At 46.0% G+C, this 20879-nt stretch overlaps 1 protein-coding gene across 1 annotated transcript in view; it reads left to right on the forward strand.

The window, feature by feature from the left end:
• ABCA13 (ATP binding cassette subfamily A member 13) overlaps positions 1-20879 on the forward strand; it is a 369975-nt gene that overhangs the window by 274091 nt on the left and 75005 nt on the right. The window contains 3 exon segments of the mRNA XM_040644577.1: positions 5530-5783; positions 11397-11589; positions 13965-14074. Coding sequence (XP_040500511.1) covers positions 5530-5783; positions 11397-11589; positions 13965-14074 — 557 coding nt within the window.

Raw genomic sequence — 20879 nt, forward strand, 5'->3', positions numbered from 1 at the left:
TCTTTCTTTCTTTCTTTCTTTCTTTCTTTCTTTCTTTCTTTCTTTCTAAGATTTATTTGAGAGATAGAGAAAGCAGGGGGAGGGGCAGAGGGAAAGAGAGAATCTCAAGCAGACTCTGCCCTGAGAGCAAAGCCCAACACAGGGCTCGATCCCACAACCCTGAGATCATGATCTGAGCCCAAATCAAGAGTCAGACGCGACCGAGCCACCCAGGTGCCCTTTCACGCCTTCAGTTCCTACAGAGCTCAGTTGCTTTCCATTCTTCACAGCTTTTGATTCTCACTTCCAGACGTAGGAACTGTTTGTGCTTTACTCACGAGAACCAGAGCGAAGACGCAAGAGCCAGGCTTGCCCCCTTGGCGGAAGGGCGGGGGGGGGGGGCGTCCGCAGACTTCCTCCAGCTCACGGAGCTCCAGGGGCAGGTGCCCACGTGGCCCAGCTCTTGACCCTCCCCAGCGCTGCGGCCATTATCCTCAGTGCTTCCTGGAGCCACCCCCATGTGCTCTGTGTTCAGAGAACACCGTGCGATTTGTTGTAAACTGGGATTCTGTTCACTAACGGAGGGAAAATGAGCAGATCAACAAAACTCATCCACGCTTCTGTCCTTATACCAATAAATGTTCCAAGAAGACAGACGTGGCTGTTCACTGTATTCCGTAGATATGCCACTCTCCCGTGGATGTATCTGATGTCCAGAATCTTCTCAAGTCCGGACGTGGCTTTCATCTCGTACGTGTCCCTGAACTTCATCTTCGGGCTCTGCACCATGCTGATGACCACCATGCCCAGGTTGCTCGCCATCGTCTCCAAAGCTCAGGTCAGTGGGCTCCGGCCGCGCCTCTCAGGGCAGCGGGGATGCTGGCTCGTGCCCCTTCTGCTGCTTTTCCAGCTGCAAGCAAAGGAAAGCGAGCTACTGTCCACTGTCTTTAGCCCCCAGAAAGAGAACCCGCCCCGGGTGGACACAAACATGGTGCCGTTGTGAGAGCTGAGCTTGGGCTCCCTGTTTGTTGAGGAGTTCCTGATCGGCGGTCGGGAGGGTGGATGAATATCCCGGTGTCACAGGAGTAGGGGGCAGATCCGTCTCTCTGGGATCACGTGCTGCGGGGTGGGATTGGCTGCCGTGGCCGAGCACGCGCTCCGACCGCAGGAGGGCCGGATGATCGGGCCCATTCTGCCCTCCTCCCTGTGAGCCCTAGAACATACCTAGTTCTGCTACTCTCAGACCGTCAGAGCAGAGGGCTGCCCAAGAAGGGGCTCCGTTTCGCCCAGGGAGAGGGTGAGGGGATCCCTCTCCAAGAACCCTCTCTCCGGCAGGTGTTCACATTAGCGAGTCACTTTGGGTGCGATCCCCAGCAGGCGTCTCAGTCCAGCTAGATTGAGTTCTGTCCCTTCCGTGCTCCCTTCCGCCTTCTCCCCCTGAAGCCTGCCTGGGTCTTGTCTGCTTTAACTCCTCCTCTGCTTCCGGTGAGCTACCCCTGGGGACAGAAATCAGAGTGTTGCGTTGTCCTCTATCCCCTTCTTTCTGTCCTTTTCATCCCTGCTCTCTGCTGTCAGCTCTGACCACTGTCCCTTCTGGCTCTCTGTCTTCCTGGACCCCAATTCCTTAGTCGTCCTGGTGTTTGATTGACTAGTGGTCTGAGAAGGTAGCCTGAGAAAGGCCCAGACCTCCCAGTTCTGAGTCGGGGGTGCTGTCGGGGACGATAGAGGTCAGCCTCATCAGGGCAGGCTCGCTTGCTCAGCCCTGGGCTTGTAGAGATGGCCCACTCTCCAGTGTGGCTCGTAGTTTTATGCCCCACGTTTGTGTGGAAGCCCTAAGTACGGATACATTCATTATGCATTCAGGGAAGGAAACAATCTGTTTTGGTGATTTTTGCAGATCTAGTGTTGACACTAATCTGTATTTATGTGTCTGTCCTCTAAGTAGAAAACCCCAATACGGTTATCGGGCTTTAGCCTCAGGAGGACGTGGAGGGTGGTAGGGGCAGCGCACGATTTCCCTCCCAGCCCTACGGATCTCTGATAGGGTGGGGGCCACTCGGAGTGATCCCCGTGAACTAAGGAGGAAGGAAGGCAGACACAGGGTAGACACTCCCTGTGGTGGGAAGGGAAAGTTCTAGGGGACGGGGTCACAGGACAAAAGCAAAAGGATCGGGATCACCTGGACCAGAGAGGAGATGACCCGGGAGCCTTTGTGTCTGTAACGTCAGTGTCCAGTTACAGTGTTGCTTATGCGGGCAGAGAGCAAAGGCTGGAGGTTGTTTGCAGAAACATGGATCAAGCTCAGTTGTTCACAAGTAAAAAGAGACATTTTATCATTTGCTAAGGTCTCTCTTTTCCTTTGCTCTTTATTTTGATACTGTTTGCTCAAGAAACCCAACATCGTAAATGGGTGATTTCAGATCTTCACTCGTAAGCTATAGAGCAATAAATACATTCTTATAGAATCAATCCAGGGTGACTAGATTCTCAGATTGGCCTTACGAGCCAGTAAACCATTATTAACCATCGTGTGTCCAAACTGTGATGTGCTCGGGGCATTTTCATTTTTACCAAATCACAATTTTTTTTTAAAGATTTTATTTATTTATTCGACAGAGATAGAGACAGCCAGCGAGACAGGGAACACAAGCAGGGGGAGTGGGAGAGGAAGAAGCAGGCTCATAGCAGAAGAGCCTGATGTGGGGCTCGATTCCAGATCGCCGGGATCACGCCCTGAGCCGACGGCAGACACTTAACCGCTTTGCTACCCGGGCACCCCACCAAATCACAATTTTTAAACTGATTTCTATAGAAAATGCATTTGAGTTCTAACTTACCATCTCAAACATCTTCCTTTCCCACCGGTGAGGATCTCCCGGCTGCAGGGAGAGGGACGTCCAGAGGGGAGTAACTCATAGTTCCAGTAATTTCTTTCTTTGCATACTTCATCAATTCACAGTTATCCTAAATTGGACATTTATGGATTGTTATTCTCTGAATTTGTGCAGCTATATCCTTTCATATGTGCGGATTACTTGTTCCTTCAGTGTTCATGCATTGTGGACAGCTCTGTTCGCACGGGAATAGGGACAGTTGTGAATTCCTTAAGGCAGATCTGAAGTCCTTATCGTTACTACACCATTACTACGTCTGTTCCTTAGTTCCCAGTTCCTGAGTCGGAAGCTGTTATACTCTGCTGTTTCTACATTATAACCAGCGAGAGAAGATGCTTTCATGTGGCATATTATTTGATTCAGGGACTGACACAGTTTCATAAAAGCTGGGATTAATAAGCCCCTTTAGGACTGGTTGAAATCTATAAAGAGTGGTTGATAGTCAGGACAAGAGTTAAAGGAAAAATCAGACGGAGCGTTCGTGTTTTTTCCATGTCTCTATGCAAAAAACAATAAGCCGTAAAGGAACGATTCATATCCCTTTGTTGAATTTTCTGTTGCTCCCAAATCACGTTATTTAAGACTGCATTTATATAAGTCAAGCTGTCCATTTGGTCATAAGGGAAAACTGGACATTGTCTAGGATGAAATATATAATTGATGATTTGGTACATTTTTCCTTAGTATTTGTGATACATCACATCCCCTGTCATGTTACAACGTACACATCATGATTTTGCTCACTTATAAAATATTACTCTTCAGATGAATTTTCGAGTTGGAACACAGGAGAGAATGACTATAAAACAGTGAGCCTAATTCTTTTTGTTTTTAAGATTTTATTTATTTATTTGACAGAGAGAGAAAGAGAGAGAGAGAGCACACAAGCAGGGGGAGGGCAGGCAGAAGGAGAAGCAGGCTCCCCACTGAGCAGGGAGCCTGATGTAGGACTCGATCCCAAGACCCTGAGATCATGACCTGAGCCAAAGGCAGATGCTTTAACTGACTGAGCCACCCAGGGGCCCTGAGCCCAATTTTTGATGATTATTTCTATAGCCTTGCCAGGCAGCTGGAGTTCTGTGGTCTTTCACCACAGTAACTATGCCGTGTTGAAAAGTCAGCTCAAAGGACCAACTTTGCCGTGAATTTTCTCCAAAGGCTGCATTCCTGGGTGGAGGGGTTTTATTCTTTGGGCCAGAATGATCGGGGTCGAGTCCCAGCCCTAGCACAATATGGCCTGAATACATTCATCACCCCCTTGAGCCTGTTTCCTGAGTGATCACTGGGTTTACCTCCCAATACTCTGTACATTTATTGAGGGAGTGAAATGCAGTGAAGTTCCGTTGAAGTTGGAGGCAAACGATCCTTTACGGAAAGTTCTAGTGGACAATGATTAACATAGTAACAGTTCTAATCTCACTGTAAAAAAAGCTAACATTCTTAAAACAACAGATGGTAAAAAAAAATAGTAAATTTTATGGGAGATGTTGAATTTTTATATACATTTAATTTAAAAATGATATTGTCCAAATATATGCAGCCTGTCGTATATATTTTTATTTTCTATGTGATTTTATATTATTTGCTCTCTCTTTCCATCTGCTCCCTTATTCAACCTTGTTCTTGTAATAACACTAAATTGTAACATATTGCATAGACACAAATACATACATTGAACATTTACTATATGCTAATTCTGTCCTTGGCATCTTAGCATGTTATTCACCTGCTCATGGCGACAGCTCCCAGTATTGTCCACTTGTTTGAACACTTGTGTGGCCTGTGGCTAGGGATGTTACCTGTATGTCTTACCCGGGCTGCTGTAACACCTGCCACAGGCTGGGGGGCGTGACCAGCTGATGCTATTTCTGGAGGCTGGGTGTCTGAGATCTAGGTGTCTGTAGAATCAGCTCTTGGGTAGGACCCGCTTCCTGGCTTGGAGACGACCTCCTGCTTGCTGTGTCCTCATGCGGCAGAGAGGGGACGCTCTGGTGTCTCTAACTCTTCACAGGAAGGCGCTGATCCCATCATGGAGCTCCGTTTTCCTGATTCCATTTAACTCCATCATGTCTCTAAGGTCCCACCTCCTAATACCATCACTATGGAGGTTAGGGCTGCACCTGTGAATTTGGAGGGGCACAAACATTCCATCCATAACATTTCACCATGAGCCCCCAAAGTCATGTCCTTCTTGCAGGAAAAATACATCCAATCCATCCAACAGCCCCTAATGTCTTGACTTATCCTGGCATCAACTGGAGAGTCTTTACTGAGGTCTCACCTAAATCAGGTGCGGGTGAGGCTTTAGGCGTGATGTGTCATGAGACAGAATTCCTCTCCACTTGTGAGCGTGGGAAACACACCAGTTACGTGCTTCCAAAGTACAGCCGCGGGACGGGCTTAGGATAGACATGCCCATCCAAAAGCAGAGCTCAGAAGGAAGAAGTGGGTGAGGGCCCCCAAGCACGCCCACCACCCAGCAAGGCAAAACCACCAGACCTGAGGCTTGAGAGGAATCCTCTCTGGTTCGATGCCCATCTGCGCCGATCACCGCGTGGCTGGGGCAGGGGGGACCTGGACGCAGGACCCACAAGGGGAGACGGAGGGTGCGAACCGCTTTCCATTTGATATATTTCCCCTTTCTCTCACTGTACAGAATTTACAGAACATCTATGACGTCCTCAAGTGGGTCTTCACCATTTTCCCTCAGTTCTGCCTGGGTCAGGGGCTGATAGAACTCTGCTATAATCAGATCAAATATGACCTGACCCACAACTTTGGCATCGACTCCTATGTGAGCCCCTTTGAGATGAACTTCCTGGGCTGGATCTTCGTGCAGTTGGCGTCACAAGGCACGGTGCTTCTCCTCTTGAGGATTTTGCTGCACTGGGACCTTCTGCAGCGGCCACGGTATGTCCTGCACGGCTCAGCCCAGAAGGGCGCCACCTGTTCAACAAAGAGGGAGAGAAAGCTCCGTCCGGAGATGGCAAGACAAGAAATGTGTCCCATTCCTGTGATCCACGGTGCTAATGAGTGAAGATTTTGATTTTATGTTGCTTTTTCTTCTCTTTTCTTTCCATCTTTCTTTCTTTTCTTCTTTTTCTTTTTTGATTGATGTGAGTCACCAAAGCTAGGAAGGAGAATGTCAAAAGATAAAGTGCCAACCTCTGCGGGATAATTGTTCTAATTATTTAATTTTCCCCTTTGAAATTGCTCAATTTCCCTCTTACTCTGATTGTAGCGTCTAGGACGAATTTACTTGATACCATAACAAAACTAATTAATAAATTAATTTTTTATAAAGATTTTATTTATTTGAGAGAGAGAGAGAGCCCGAGCAGAGTGGAGGCAGTGGGAGAAGCAGGCTCCCCACTAAGCAGGGAGCCTGACATGGGACTCGATCCCAGGACCCCGGGATCATGACCTGAGTCGAAGGCAGAGGTTTAACCCACTGAGCCACCCAGGCACCCCTCAAATAATTTATTTTTATGGCTAAATGACTTTAACTTCTTGCAGGAATGGATGGAAGGTCAGCACTGATAACCACTTGCCCTTTGCCAGATCCTGCCTGTTGCCATTAATGCTGTGTTCTTCTCTTTGTTAGGTGACAATGAACGTCAAATAGCACAAGGAATGTATATATACGTGTGTGCGTATATATGTATATGTATGCACACATATGTATGTAACATTTATTAATACATTTACATATATCCCACATGTAAATACATAATTGTATATAATATATATTTTATTTATAGTTATGTTGATGTGTATGTATTTGTAGATATATAATGTGGCCCATGCGCACACACACACGCACGCGTCTCTATTATTCTCTCTTTTTTTTTTAAAGATTTTATTTATTTATTCGACAGAGAGAGAGACAGCCAGCGAGAGAGGGAACACAAGCAGGGGAAGTGGGAGAGGAAGAAGCAGGCTCATAGTGGAGGAGCCTGATGTGGGGCTCGATCCCGGTACGCCGGGATCACGCCCTGAGCTGAAGGCAGACGCTTAACCGCTGTACCACCCAGGCACCCTGCGTCTCTATTATTCTAAGTGAGATTTAAGGCGGCTTGCACAGGTGTCTAGAGTATTGTCAGATAACACATTCTAGGCACATAGGGAGGAAATGCGCTTTGCTGTGTCGGCCTCACAGTGCGTGCGTCTCCCTGTGACCCACGTGGCCCCCGTCCATCATCTTGGTCTTTCTAAGACCAAGCTGCACGTGTCTCTCTAAATTCAACTCCGAGACGGATCCTTTATGGAGAAATTACTAATTAGGTCTGTGTCACTGGAGAACCTGTTAAGGATCGCGGACACATTGTGAATATTTTGTGGTGATGCCTTCATAGAATTGTTCCTGTCAGTCATTTCATGACGTGCTCCCTTTAGAATTCCTTTCAGTCTGCTAGAGCAGCGAGCCTCATTGAGTATAAATCCCAAAGCTCCCTTGAATTGGCCACAATCCCTCTGGAGTCTGGAGATTTCCAGTGTCTGACTGAATTTGGAAGAGAATCCTGAGGGCCTTTCAAACAGGATTGGTTCCGTGATCGGCCCTCACGAGTTTAATCTGTTTTAAAACCTAGACCGTACAATCCACTTGGGCGGATTTCAGGGTGCCCCATTCTCTCTGGGAGCATAAGATTTCTTTTTAAAAGCGAAGACTCCCTGTCTTACTTGGCGGACCATACATTCAACCATATTTTAGAATAATGCCTTTGCTATGCACAGTGCATTATCAGTATTTCTTGTCCTTTGTCAGTGTGGGGGCCTCGGGGCAGTGACTGACACACTAGTTGCCTGCCACCTCCTTATGGGTGACTACTACAGTGACCGTCTCGCTAAATTAACGTATAAATCCACATCTGGGGGTGTGCCTGGGCGGCTCAGTCGGTGAAGCGTCTGCCTTCAGCTCAGGTCATGACCCAGGGGTCCTGGGATCGAGCCCCACGTCAGGGGTCCCTGTTCAGCGGGGAGTCTGCTTCTCCCTCTGCCTCTGCTGCTCCCCCCTGCTTGTGCTTGCTCTCTCTCACTCTTTGTCAAATAAATAAAAAAAAATCCATAAAAATAAAAAAAAATCCACATCTGACCGGGTCACTAATCATTGCCAAAACAAGGAACTGCAAGCTTCTTAGCCAGGCCCCCTCAAATCAGGCACGTCATGCACAGTGACGTTCTCTGTGACCCTCCCTTGACCCCCACGGGTGACATTGGCCTCTGGTCATCTGCTCAGTCGGGGCCTCTGGCAGGACTGACCTCCCCCAACTCCAGCACCCGCCTCGTGCTGCTCCCCACCTCCCAGGGCTGGCCTGATGCCTTCCCAGCCTTCCCGTCTTGGCCTGTCTCTCTCTGCTGCGGCCACAGTGTGGTTTTGTAATGTTTATGCGTCGCTCTGCCCTGCTTGACCGTCTGTCCCTTCCCGCGGGGAATACCGTGCGCTGGCATAGTTGAGTCGTGCGAGCAGATGGGAAGATGCCGCCCCCTGCATCTGGGAGCGATAGTGTCTGCGCCCCCCCACCCCGTCCCAGGCAGTGGCCCTGAACTGTGTCTGCTGCTGGTCTTTGCTTGTCTGCTCAGAATCCAAATCTCCATGAGAACCTGAGCCCTGGCCCAACACCAGGCAGGCTGAGGGCGTTTGGGGGCGTTCTTGCCTACTCCCTGGGGTCTGGAGCTGACCTGGCCCTGGGTGCCCGAGGTGCTGGCTGGGTGCGAGCAGGCAGGCTGCCCGGGAAGCATTTCTCTGCTGCCCTTGGGCATTTGGGCTCTCTGGTGTGCAGGCATCTCCTTCCTCTGTAGTGTAGATGCTGGCTTTGTGCTGTTCAGTGGAAGGGTGGCCAAGTGGCGCATTTCTGAGCACAGCTGGGGGCACTGTGTCTTGGGCTGTGAGGTGGCCAATGACAAAACATCAGGCTGCTGTCCGGTGCCCGCTGGAATGACTGGAGATGTAAGCGGATACACTTTCCCACCCCCGCCCTACCTGGAACCCTGAGATCAGAAACTCTGGGGATGAGCCTGAGGGGGGACCTGTAAAGCCCCCCAGGTGCTCCCAGTGAGGGAAGGGTCGGAACTGCTGATGGGGGAACCTGGGCATGGGTCTCGGAAACGGGAGGAAGAAAGGGCTCGCTCTCTCCTCTTCGAGTCAGAAAAGGACAGCGGGAGGCCAGGCCAGCTGAAGGGTCCAGGCGCACGCCTGCCAGAAGAGGGGGAAGCAACCACCCAACAGAAAAGCGTGAAATTGGATTCATTTTCACACACTGAACATACCCAGGTTCCGTTCTCCCAGACAGAGTGCTGTCAGCATCTCCGTTGACCGTGTTCCATTAACCACTCTGGACATAACCACTGTTGCTTTTTTTTTTTTTTTTTAAGATTTTATTTATTATTTATTTGACACAGAGAGAGACACAGCCAAAGTGGGAACACCAGCAGGGGGAGTGTGAGAGGGAGAAGCAGGCTCCCCACGGAGCAGGGAGCCCAATGCGGGGCTCGATCCCAGGACCCTGGGATCATGACCTGAGCTGAAGGCAGATGCTTAACAACTGAGCTACTCAGGCGCCCCCATAACCACTCTTCTTGTTCTTTTTTTTTTTTAAACACATTAAAAACCATTATGTTTTTTTTAATTTTAATTTTTTAATTATTTATTTTTCTTTAGTTTTTCTTTCTTAAATTAAAAAAAAATTTAAATTAACATATAATGTATTATTTGTTTCAGGGGTGCAGGTACGCAGCACCCAGCTCTCACCACAACACATACCCTCCCCAATGTCCATCACCCAGCCTCCCAATCCCCCCACCCCAGTCCCCTCCAGCAACCCTCAGTTTGTTTCCTAAGAGTAAGAGTCTCTTATGGTTTGCCTCCCTCTCTGGTTGGTATTTTATTAATTTAAAAATTTAAGTTCAGGGGCACCTGGGTGGTACAGCTAGTTGAGCATCTGGCTGTTGGTTTCGGCTCAGGTCGTGCATGATCTCAGGGTTCTGAGATTTAGCTCCACGTTGGGCCCTGCGAGCTGCACAGAGTCTGCTTGAGATTCTCTCTCTCTCCCTCTCCCTCTGCCCTTCCCCCTCCTTAAATAAATAAAAAAATAAGTCTTAAAAAATACATTAAGTTCCCACATAGCCTAAGTAATACATTTCAAATCCACAGTGTAATCCTTGTTCCCAATACAAAATCCAAGCATTCCAGAGCATTCCTGTGCTGATATGATCTTGGAGTACTGATTTCTATAATTTTCCACCAATCTTGTTTTTTTGTGATTTGTTTCTCGTGCGTTTGAATGTTATAGGAATGGCGTCTTGTAATATGTACGTCTGAGTGGCTAGCTGTGTTCTCTCGTCTTCTAGTTTGTATGTTGAACAGATTCTGTAGTTGTTCAATGGTGATTTCAGGCACAGAAAAAATAATGCAGGGAAAAGACCTAGGGCACTGGGAGTTGACAGTGGATATTTTATTTTAAATGCCTCTTTATCTCAAAATAGCTTAAGGTCACAAGAAATTGCAGAATTCATGCAGAGTCCCTGTGTACCCTTCAGTCAGCTTCTCCCAATGATACCATGATAACTTGGTCGTATATTACATGACAATATCACATTGGCAAAACCAGGAAGTTGATTTTGATACAATGTTAACTCCATGGGCTGTGCCAATTTAGTGACTGAAATGTTGGCATGTTATACTTTACGGGGGAAATTGAAATTTACTTAAAATTAAAATGTGCCAGGTTGAAAATCATAAGGAAGATTGAAAAGGGAGCAGCTCAGATTTAGAGCAAACAAATTTGAATTGAAATTAAATTTGTATTCACCCGACAAATACTTATTAAATCCATCATGCACGGTGTTGTGCGAAGTACTTGCTGTACGATCCTCTTTCGCAATCCAACATGTTCATGTAACTACCATGTTTAGGCTCTCTTATGTACAATGCACTTTATTTAAGTGACCTATCTGCTAAGAGTGCTTAGACAAGATGACTCCGTGTAATAATCTTGTGATACAATCTTTTTCCGCCTTGCACAGAAGTCTGGAGTGGCTTTATTGTTCATAAAATTGAGAAGCATCTCTAGTTGGGCATTTGTCCACTTTGCTGTCTTTAAGGAACATCAACGTTTCCTTCACATTCGGGGATGAACGTGGACTCTTGCTTGTTATTTTTTCTTAAAGATTTTATTTATTTATTTGAGAGAGAGAGTGCGAGAGCTGGAGGGAGAGGGAGAGAGAGAATCTGAAGTAGACTCCACCCTGAGCACAGAGCCCGATGGAGGGCTCGATCTCATGACCACAAGATCACGACCTGAGCCGAAACCAAGAGTCATCCGCTTCATCGACTGAGCCACCTAGGCTCCCCAGACTCTTTCTCATTATTAATCATGATGGCAGAAGTAGGGTGTATGGACCAGAGCTGACAGTGCAGGCTCCAGACCATATCTTCTGTTTCGACAGGTCTCTGACCTTTCAGTCTCTTTTGATTCTTCCACGGCCAGTTCCCAGGTGTGAATGAACTCTCACTTCATCTTCCAGGGGTCAGTCTGCCATCCAAGGCACAGTCACGTCTTCCAAGGACGTAGATGTGGAAAAAGAGCAAATCAGAGTGTTGAAAGGAAGAACCAGTGAAGACCTTCTCGTGTTATACAACCTTAGTAAAAGCTATGGAAGCTTCTTCAAGAGGACCATTGCTGTACGAGATATTAGTTTGGGCATACGAAGAGGAGAGGTAAGGACCTTCTATTTGTACCCCTTTCTGTTACAAACCTGTGTATCTCTAACTGCATCTGCTTGTGTTAGGCTTAGAATATCTGCGATCGGAGCCAAAAGCTTTCAGATTTCTGGAATTTCTGCAAAAATCACTAGACATAGAATCTGAGTAGGGAGTCTATCGGCTCTTTCCCCAGCGAAAACTTTGCTGATTGATGGATGGGGTTTATTCTGTTTCGTCATTTTAAAAAATTTCATGTGATTGAAGAGTTTTAATCATTGTTTGGCCTATGGGGTGACATTTTATTGAGGGCAAATATTTTATCAATCCAATTAATTCAGGGAACCTCTTCTAACTCTTACTTGGACTTCTGTATTTTTTAAATGGCCAATTAAGCCCATCTAGTAGAATGTTCCTTGGGAAAGGGAAAGAGCACTCACATCAAAGGAATAGCTCAGAATTATTATTTTTTTATAGACATGGCATTAATTCTTATAGAAATGTTTAATCAGAACTGATAAAAAGCCATGCAAATTGTTCCTGATTTGTGCTTAATTGCATAAAAAGAAATCAACTCTGAAGGTGATTACTTTTAATTAACTGTTAAAAATAAGAGCGGGACCTTGCATTCATATTGTTCCCAGCTCTTGAGAAGCTCGAGGCGGGTGACATGGTGACGTGACTGGCAGCCATGCCGCACTGTGAGCGGAGAGCAGGTGTTCAGTGAGGAGTATTCCGAGGGGGGACCAGTCTAAGCTGATCCAGGAATGTCCTTACGTGCTGCGCTGTGGTCTGTGGCCGAAGAGGACAGTATGCTAGGAAGGAGGGTTTTTGTGGCTACTATTGGCCACTCAGCCCAAAGACTAACCCTGCAACCTTTGGCTCATACTAAACCATGTGTCCTACCTCCAGTTCAAGCCATTTTTAGTTTTGCTGCTCCCTGTCGCGGTGGTTGTAAGCTGAAGGGTAAGAGAAAAACTGGGAGCACTTCAGAAGGGAGATGCTCCAGGGATCTGAGATGAGCCGAGGTGTCACATTTGAGTTCTGTTTGCTGAACTTTTTGTGAACCTGGTTTAAATACTCAGATGTAAAGTGCTTTGCAAGAGCCAGTGGAAGAGACAGAGATGACTGAGATATGTCCCTGTCCCTCTAGGAATGAACACCTGGGTAGGAAATGGAAGACCATGATCCCGTGGCGTGTTAGGTAATGGCGTGCGCGCTGCCCCAAGGCTGGGTGAGGTTAAAAGCGCACGAGCGGTACTGCCTTCTTGCTGTCCAAAAATGGCAGCGGGGTCCTTGTGTGGGATGGGGGAAGCATGGCTGCGAAAGCAGGTGGCAGAGCAGGGAAGCTCCTGTCATCCAGAGGTACAGATTCCCTGGGGTGTTTCGGTAGGGCCAGTGCCAGGAAAGCCAGACCAGGCACTTTTCCAAGATTCAAGGAGCAGGGAAGTCAGCTGAAGTGAATAGACAGAAAGCCAGCTGATGCCACCGGAAAACAGAGGACTTGGAAGGAGATTTTAAGGACCACACAGACTCAGTCTCTCCCACAGAATCTCTGGCTAAGAATATACTGGCAGATAAAGCCTAGGTCTAGAAAAGACAGCAAGAAGGCCATTTTTCACATGGAATATAAAACAACATTGAACGAAAAAACACCCCCCAAAAATGTTGACTTGATGCTGAGTGTCAGAGTTTAGAGCTAATAGTTCTTTTCTTAACTAATGTCAGAATCAGCCCAGAGTCTGAGTTGGGGGTGGGGACAAGAGGAGGGGGAGTGGGGAGAATATTTTTAGAATGTACTTTATTTTTTGAAGATTTCATTTATTTATTTGTTTGTTTATCTATTTATTTATGAGAGAGAGAAAAAAAATTGAGAGAGAGAATCTTAAGCAGATTCCCCATTGAGCGTGGAGCCTGACTCGGGCCTCAATCTCACGACCTGAGATCATGACCTGAGCCACAACCAAGATTCGGATGCTTAACCGACTGAGCCACCCCGGTGCCCCTAGAACGTACATCACACTATGCAGTGGTGTCAAGGTGATAATGATTGCAATGATGTGAGTTCCAAAAACTAGCATCCTCTACAAAGGGACACAGTTAGGACCTGGTTGGGACAGGCCCCCACTGGACGGGAGATCTCAGCAAGATCCCTGGTACCTGGCATTCACTTCTCACCCTTGGGAGCGTTCCTTACACGGATTCACTCATCGTAGGTGATTGTCAATATGGTCACACTGCTCAGACGCCACGATCAGAGTGCTTTGTACAGTCGTGTGGTTTTAAAGGTCTGCGAGGCCCGGAAGCCAGAAATGTTGGCTCCGAGCCGGCTGGAAGTCAATGCTCCCTGCTGCGACTTAGAGGATGCTCTCCTGCTTCTTCTCTCCTGTCAGTGCTTTGGGCTCCTGGGGCCCAACGGGGCCGGGAAGAGCACCACATTCAAGATGCTGAACGGGGACGCCCCTCCGACCTCAGGACGCGCCGTCGTCAGGACTCCCACGGGGTAAATCCAGACGGGGTCGTTCTTGCTGCCTGTGGACAGCCGCGCCCCCGCAGTTCTGTGCCTGGAGTCTGAGATGCCACTTCCTCCAGACTTACCCTCCAGTTAGCTCCTCCTCAGACAGGGAAGAGCCTCCAGGGCCGGTGAGATAAGCTCCCTACGTCTGGCCACAGGGTCAGGGACCTGTTGGCAGAAAGCAGGCGGGGCTGACCTCTTTGTGGCCCCGGGTGGACTCGAGGTGTCTGGCCGCTGATGCAGGTGAGCGGGAAATGGCCAGGGGCTGGTCTTCTTGCTTTACCAACAGATCCAGCTCCAAACACTCCCACACATGGGACGGCAGCCCCTGGGGGCTACATGGTTTCCCTCTTTCACCACCCAGACCCCCTCTTTCAGGTCATTAACAGCTTTGGGCTGGGGAGAGTGAATGTATGAAAATCCAGACAGTGGCATTTGGGGGAGCAGGGAAGACCTCTATTCCCCTCACTGCAAAGACCATGCAAGGTGCTGGGTGCTCTGCATTTCACAGGCTGCCTGAGGCCACCAGGTCCCATGGCGGCTCTGTGGGCAACCCCACAGAGTTTTATCCCCAAGCGTCACTCCTAATGCAGCCTGTTAGGGTGCACGTCACTCCATTCTCTGGTTCCTTCTGAGCCACACTGCTGACTTGGGGACACGTCCCCGGGGGTGTGGGTGCCATCAGAGGTGTGGTCATCGAGTCGCTTAAAGCGCTGACTTCTCGGTCCCTGCTCTGGTCAAGACCCTTAGTGGTTCTTGTCTCTCCTAAGAAGGAGGTTCCTGGTTCTAAACCTCTCTGGAGGCTGGATTGGATGCTTGCTTCTTGCTTTAAGTTTGCCCGAGGAGCCGACTTGCCCCCATCGCACTAACTAAAACCTCACACTTGCAAGGTTAGGGCTCTTTCCAGGCAGGCCCTCCGTGTGCCGTCATGGGCGTCCCAATATGGATGTTTCCACGGCCCCATCTACGCACACTTCTTCCTCTCCTTACCGGATTACAAGGCCCCTGGCGTGTGTCTTTTTTTTTCTACTGCAGCGAATTCATTGCAACTTGACAATGTGGATAATAGATTTCGGGTGTCTGTTGCTCAACTTACATAAGGAAAACCATGTCCTCGGAAGGTCCTTCTGTAAATCGCTCCCGTCTAAGTACCATGGTTGATTTCATAGCCTGTCTGCTGGGGTCACCGTCACTCCTAAGCGCGCCTGGAAATAGTGTGCATGAGATTTGTAGGTATGGGTTCAAATAGAGTCATGGAAAAACGGTGTTCAAAAATACTAAAATCACCCATGAATTAGCTAGTTCTTTGCATCGACAAATAACTTACCATCGTTCTATGATGTGCCAGGCATTGGGAGGTTTTGTTGGACTCCTAAAATGCAGTGTTCATATTTACATGTCTCCTGCTAGTGTAATTTAGACATACATTCATATCTGTGTGTATATATCTAACTTTTCAAAAGATTTTATATATTTATTTGAGAGAGAGAGAGTGCGAGCATGAGCAGGGGAGAGGCAGAGGGAGAGGGAGAAGCAGGCTCTCCGCCGAGCAGGGAGCCTGATATGTGGGGCTTGACCCTGAGATCATGACCTGAGCTGAAGGCAGGTGCTTAACCAGCTGAGCCACCCAGGCGCCCCTCTATCTAATTTTATCTATTATCTGTGTGTGAAGTATGGGTGATTAAATGTGGTGGTTGTGTGGAGAGATGCATATTTTAAAATCAGAGAATACAAGGATCTTTTATTTGGTATACCTCATTGACATTATTCCACGAGCATCTCCTAATCCCCTTCAATAACAGTTATTGCTTTAATTAAATCTGGTGGGTATGAAATCTCATTGTTAAATTAATTTGCACTTCCTTGATTATTCATGAACTTGAGTGCTTTTCCCACATTTATTTGTTCGGTAGGCTTCCTTCCTGCTAATTGCCTGTCATGCCCTTTGTCCTTTTCTCTATAAGGTTGTCTGTCTTTTTGTTACTCATTAACGTCAGAGTTTTTCATACATTCAACTGGAAATTAATCTTTTTTTAATATTAATTTTTATTATTTTTAAAATTTTAATTTTAAAAAATTTTATTTAAATTCAAGTTAGTTAACATATAGTGTAATAGTGGTTTCAGGAGTAGAATTTAGTGATTCATCACTGACATATAACACCCTGTGCTCATCCCAACACGTGCCGTCCTTAATGCCCATCCCCCAGTTACCCCAGCCCTCCAGCTACCCTCAGTTTGTTCTTTAAAGTTAAGAGTCTCTTATGGTTTGTCTTCCTCTCTGATTTCAACTTATTTTATTTTTCTTTCCCTTCCCCTATGTTCATCTGTTTTGTTTCTTAAATTCCACATATGAGTGAAATCATATATTTGACTTTCTCTGACTTATTTCGCTTAGCATAGTACCCTCTAATTCCATCCTCGTCATTGCAAATGGCAAGATTTCATTCTTTTTGATGGCTGAGAAGTATTTCATTATATATATCACATATATACATTGGGTGTGTGTATATATACACAGACACACACATACGTCTTTATTCATCAGTCGATGGACATTTGACCTTTTTCCATAGTTTGGCTATTGTGGACATTGCTGCTATAAACATTGGGGTGCACGTGTCCCTTTCGATCAGTACTTTTGTAAACTTTGGGTAAATACCCAGTAGTGCAATTGCTGGGCCATTTTGCGGACGCTCTGTACTGTTTTCCAGTACTGCATTCCCACCAACCGGAAACTAATCTTTTACATGTTTGATGTGTTTTAAGAATTATCTTTCGGTGGTGCCTTGAATTTTCACTTTGTTTTATAAGTTTGTGTGTGTAGATGTTTGCAGTTTTGATGAAGCCAATTTATCATTTTTTTCCTTTGCTATTTCTTATTCTTTGAATCTTAAGAAATTCTTCTCTTTCTGCAGGGAGTTTATATTTAGATACACTGTGGTAGAAATACAATTTGCTGTTTTCCTTTTTTTTCAAGTATATTTATTTATTATTTTGAGAGAGAGAGAGAGCAGGGAGGGGCAGAGGGAGAGGGAGGGAGAGAATCTCAAGCAGGCTCCCTGCTGAGCGCAGAGCTGGCTGAGGGACTCGATCCCAGGACCCTGAGATCGTGACCTGAGCCGAAATCAAGAGTCTGATGCTCAACTGACCGAGCCACCCAGGCGCTCCTTGATTTTTTTTCTATCCTGAGTTCCGATTTGCTTAATGCCATTTTCTCACCAAGGTGTCTTCTCGTCCATCAGTTGGAAGCACTTCTGTAGAGAGCGAATCCTCAGATATGCTGGGGCTGTCTGCCTTGATTTCTCTCACTTCGTAACACATCCCACGGGGCGGCACTGCCTGTCTGTCTTCCAAGTTCTTGGTTTTCAGAATTGTTTGAACTCTTTGGGGACCTTTATTATATATTATCTTTAGGATCGTTTTACCTCTCTCTATAAAAATGTCACAATATTTACATTTTGATTGGGATTGCATCACATTTATACTATAATTTGAGTAAATTGAGATCTTGATGAAATTGTTTGCCTTTAACATGACTATATATAGACATTTTTAAGGTAATTTATAAATATCATTTATTTATTTTTAAAATATGTTATTTATTTATTTGAAATTATTTGAGAGAGAATGAGAGCAGGAGTAGGGGGGAAGGGGCAGAGGGAGAAGCAGACTCCCCACTGAGCAGGGAGCCCGATGCGGGGCTTGATCCCTGGACCCTGGGATCATGATCTGAACCGAAGGCAGATGCTTAACCACCTGAGCCACCCAGGCGCCCCTACAAAATACCATTTAATTATACTTTACAGTTTTCTTTACAGAGTCCTGGCATATCTTTTTTAGATAGATTCATCCAGATGAAATTGTCTCCATCAGGAGGTATTTAATCTCTTAATTGTTTGGTTTCTTTGAATTTCTTCTTGTCAGATTTTCTCATGGCTCGGGACGCTGCTAGCTGACCTCACAAGTCAGTGGGTTTGTGTGTTTTGCTTTGCTCTCTCTTTTCCTCTGTGTCACCCTCTATCCGTCAATTTGGTGGTGCCTTCCACGCTTGATGCCCTGGCTCTCCCGGGCAGAGCCAGGGCTGTGTTGACGGGCTTGGGGTCCCAGCCTGCAGCTGTAGGGGGACTATCCCATTTCCAGTCACGGCACAGGTTTTCCTGGGGGCTGTGCTGCTGACCAGCCTGGAGGATGAGGGGCTTTCTCGTGCCCTAAGTTCCCAGCCGCTTCTCTCAGCCTCTTGCAGGAGGGGTGGGGCTGTGCTGTAGCCCCGACTACCACACTGGACCTGGTTCCACTGCCTCTTCATCACACCGGAGTACATTCAGTCCTTGTTACGCCCCCATGATGAGTGTGTTCAGTCATGCAGCGGCCAGCCTCCTAGCTGCCCTGTCACTCAGATCCGAAAGCCAGCAGGCTGTGGCTTGAGATCCTGCTCTAGCGTTCTCCTTGTTTCTGATGCCCGGAGATGTTCGAGGGTGTTTTTCTTTTCTAGACATTCACTACATAGCCTTGGATGAAGCAAATAAAATCCATTCATCAGTTTTTGCATGTACAGGAAGATGTGTAAAACATCGTGTCCACAATTTCCATTGATGGTATATTGCATTTATAGATTAATTTGGAAAGAACTGAAATTTTTATTCTGCATCTTCTCTTCTGCAAACCTTGAACTATCCAAGAACTCTCAAAATAATATGAAATGGAAGTGCATCTGTTGCTAACTGGAGTGCTGGTATTTCTGTTGTACTAAATGTGATGGTTTGAAAACCATGTACATATTATTTATTATCTTGTTAGTATTTTGCAATTTTATTTAAAGTTCTTTAAGGCAAATCTTAAATTTATCATTTTAACATTCATACACATGAATATTTTGTAGTTCTTCTTTTGACGTATTTATGTCATAAATGAAAGATTTTTGATTATTGATCTTTCCTTACCTTTCTGCAGTAAGCTTAATTTTGTCACGGATGCAAATCTTTTATTTGTTAAATTTTATGTAGCATTTTAAATTTATGATTCACAAGAAAAACTAGCTTGCTGTTGAAAACTCCATTTTCTAACCGTCCTGTTAAATGATTCCTATTTTTAATTTTTATTGTAATTTTGACTATGTTTTCTTGAAGACCTATTTACTTTTTTATTTTTTTAAGATTTTATTTATTTATTTGACTGAGAGAGAGACAGTAAGAGAGGGAACACAAGCAGGGGGAGTGGGAGAGGGAGAAGCAGGCTCCCCGCGGAGCAGGGAGCCTGATGCGGGGCTCGATCCCAGGACCCTCGGACCATGACCTGAACTGAAGGCAGATGCTTAATGACGGAGCCACCCAGGTGCCCCTATTTACTTAATTAAAAATTTTTACTTTAAACTTATAACTAATTCTAACTTCTTGATTTGAGTGGTTTTTAAAGTCTGTCTCTAAATTATCAAATCATTAAGTCTATAAATATGCCTCTTTGTCTGGCTCTAGCTTCATCCTGAAAATGTAAAAAGTGGTATTATTGCTGTCACTGTCCTCTAAATGACGTACATAATTTTGAGTTAATATTTCAGGAAATTTCATAGAAGAGCATTTCTGATACTCTAAACCTTGTGTTTCTTGGTTTAATATTTTTAAAAATTTCCCTTTAAGAAACTTTTCATTGAAGTATACGTTACAAATAGAAAGGAAGATCTCAATGAATTTTTACAAAGTGAATGCACTTTTATAATCTGTATCTAGCTCAGAAAGAGAACAAGACTGGTACCCCTTAAGCCCTTCCCCTGTTCAAGGGTAACTCCTAGCCTGACTTTTTTTTTTTTTTTTTAAGAGAGGGAAGGAAAAGAGGGAGGCATGGATGGAGAGAGAGAATCTCAAGCAGACTCCCTGCTAAGTGCAGACCCCCATGCATGGCTCGATCTCACAACTCCGAGATCATGACCTGAGCCAAAATCAAAGAGTTGGGTGCTTAACCGACTAAGTCACCCAAGTGCCCCTGATTTTTTTTTTTTAATATAGCTTAGTATATTATTATAAGAGCAACATTTTTTGAACCAGGACTCAGGCCAATTAATAGAATTTTGACTGCTAACCCAGAACCACTGTGTGTGCCCATACCAATTACTACCTCTTTCTTCTAGAAGATTCTGTACGGCTTTATCACCCAAGGTAGTCCCTAGATGCCATTTGTAAACACTTGATCCGACTTTCACGTCTCTCAGTCTACAGGTCTCTCTCCACCTCTTCCTTTTCCTTACAATCCACATATTGATCCTGTGCCATTGGACTTGGAGAGAGAGCTGTCTATAGGCTTTGCTGGTTGAGTATCGAGGTGAAGTTTCACATGCTTCTCTGTCCTCTTTCTTGCAAGGTGCAGCTGGATCCAGAGGCTTAATCAGGCTCAGGCTCATATTTAAACATGTTTTTAACTTTATCATGTAGTTAAAGTACCTGACTTAGGCGTTGAGTCAGTAGGAGGTCGTGCTGTTTACTGTCCTCAGGGGCACATCACTCTGTATTTATTTATTTATTACTGAATATGATTGACGTGCGATGTTGTGTTGGTTCTAGGCGTACAACATGTGGATGTAAACTGATGCCTCGTGCTGAGGTTAATGCATTCATCCCATGGGGAGTACAAGGTAGTGATATTCCAACTCTTTTTTTTTTAAGATTTTTTTTGATAGAGAGAGACACAGCGAGAGAGGGAACACAAGCAGAGGGAGAGGGAGAGGCAGACTTCCCACTGATCAGGGAGCCCGACACTGGGCTTGATCCCAGGACCCTGGGATCATGACCTGAGCTGAAGGC

This window comes from Ursus maritimus, unplaced genomic scaffold (genome assembly GCF_017311325.1).
Source record: "Ursus maritimus isolate PB19 unplaced genomic scaffold, ASM1731132v1 scaffold_3, whole genome shotgun sequence".
In the NCBI taxonomy this organism is placed as follows: domain Eukaryota; kingdom Metazoa; phylum Chordata; class Mammalia; order Carnivora; family Ursidae; genus Ursus; species Ursus maritimus.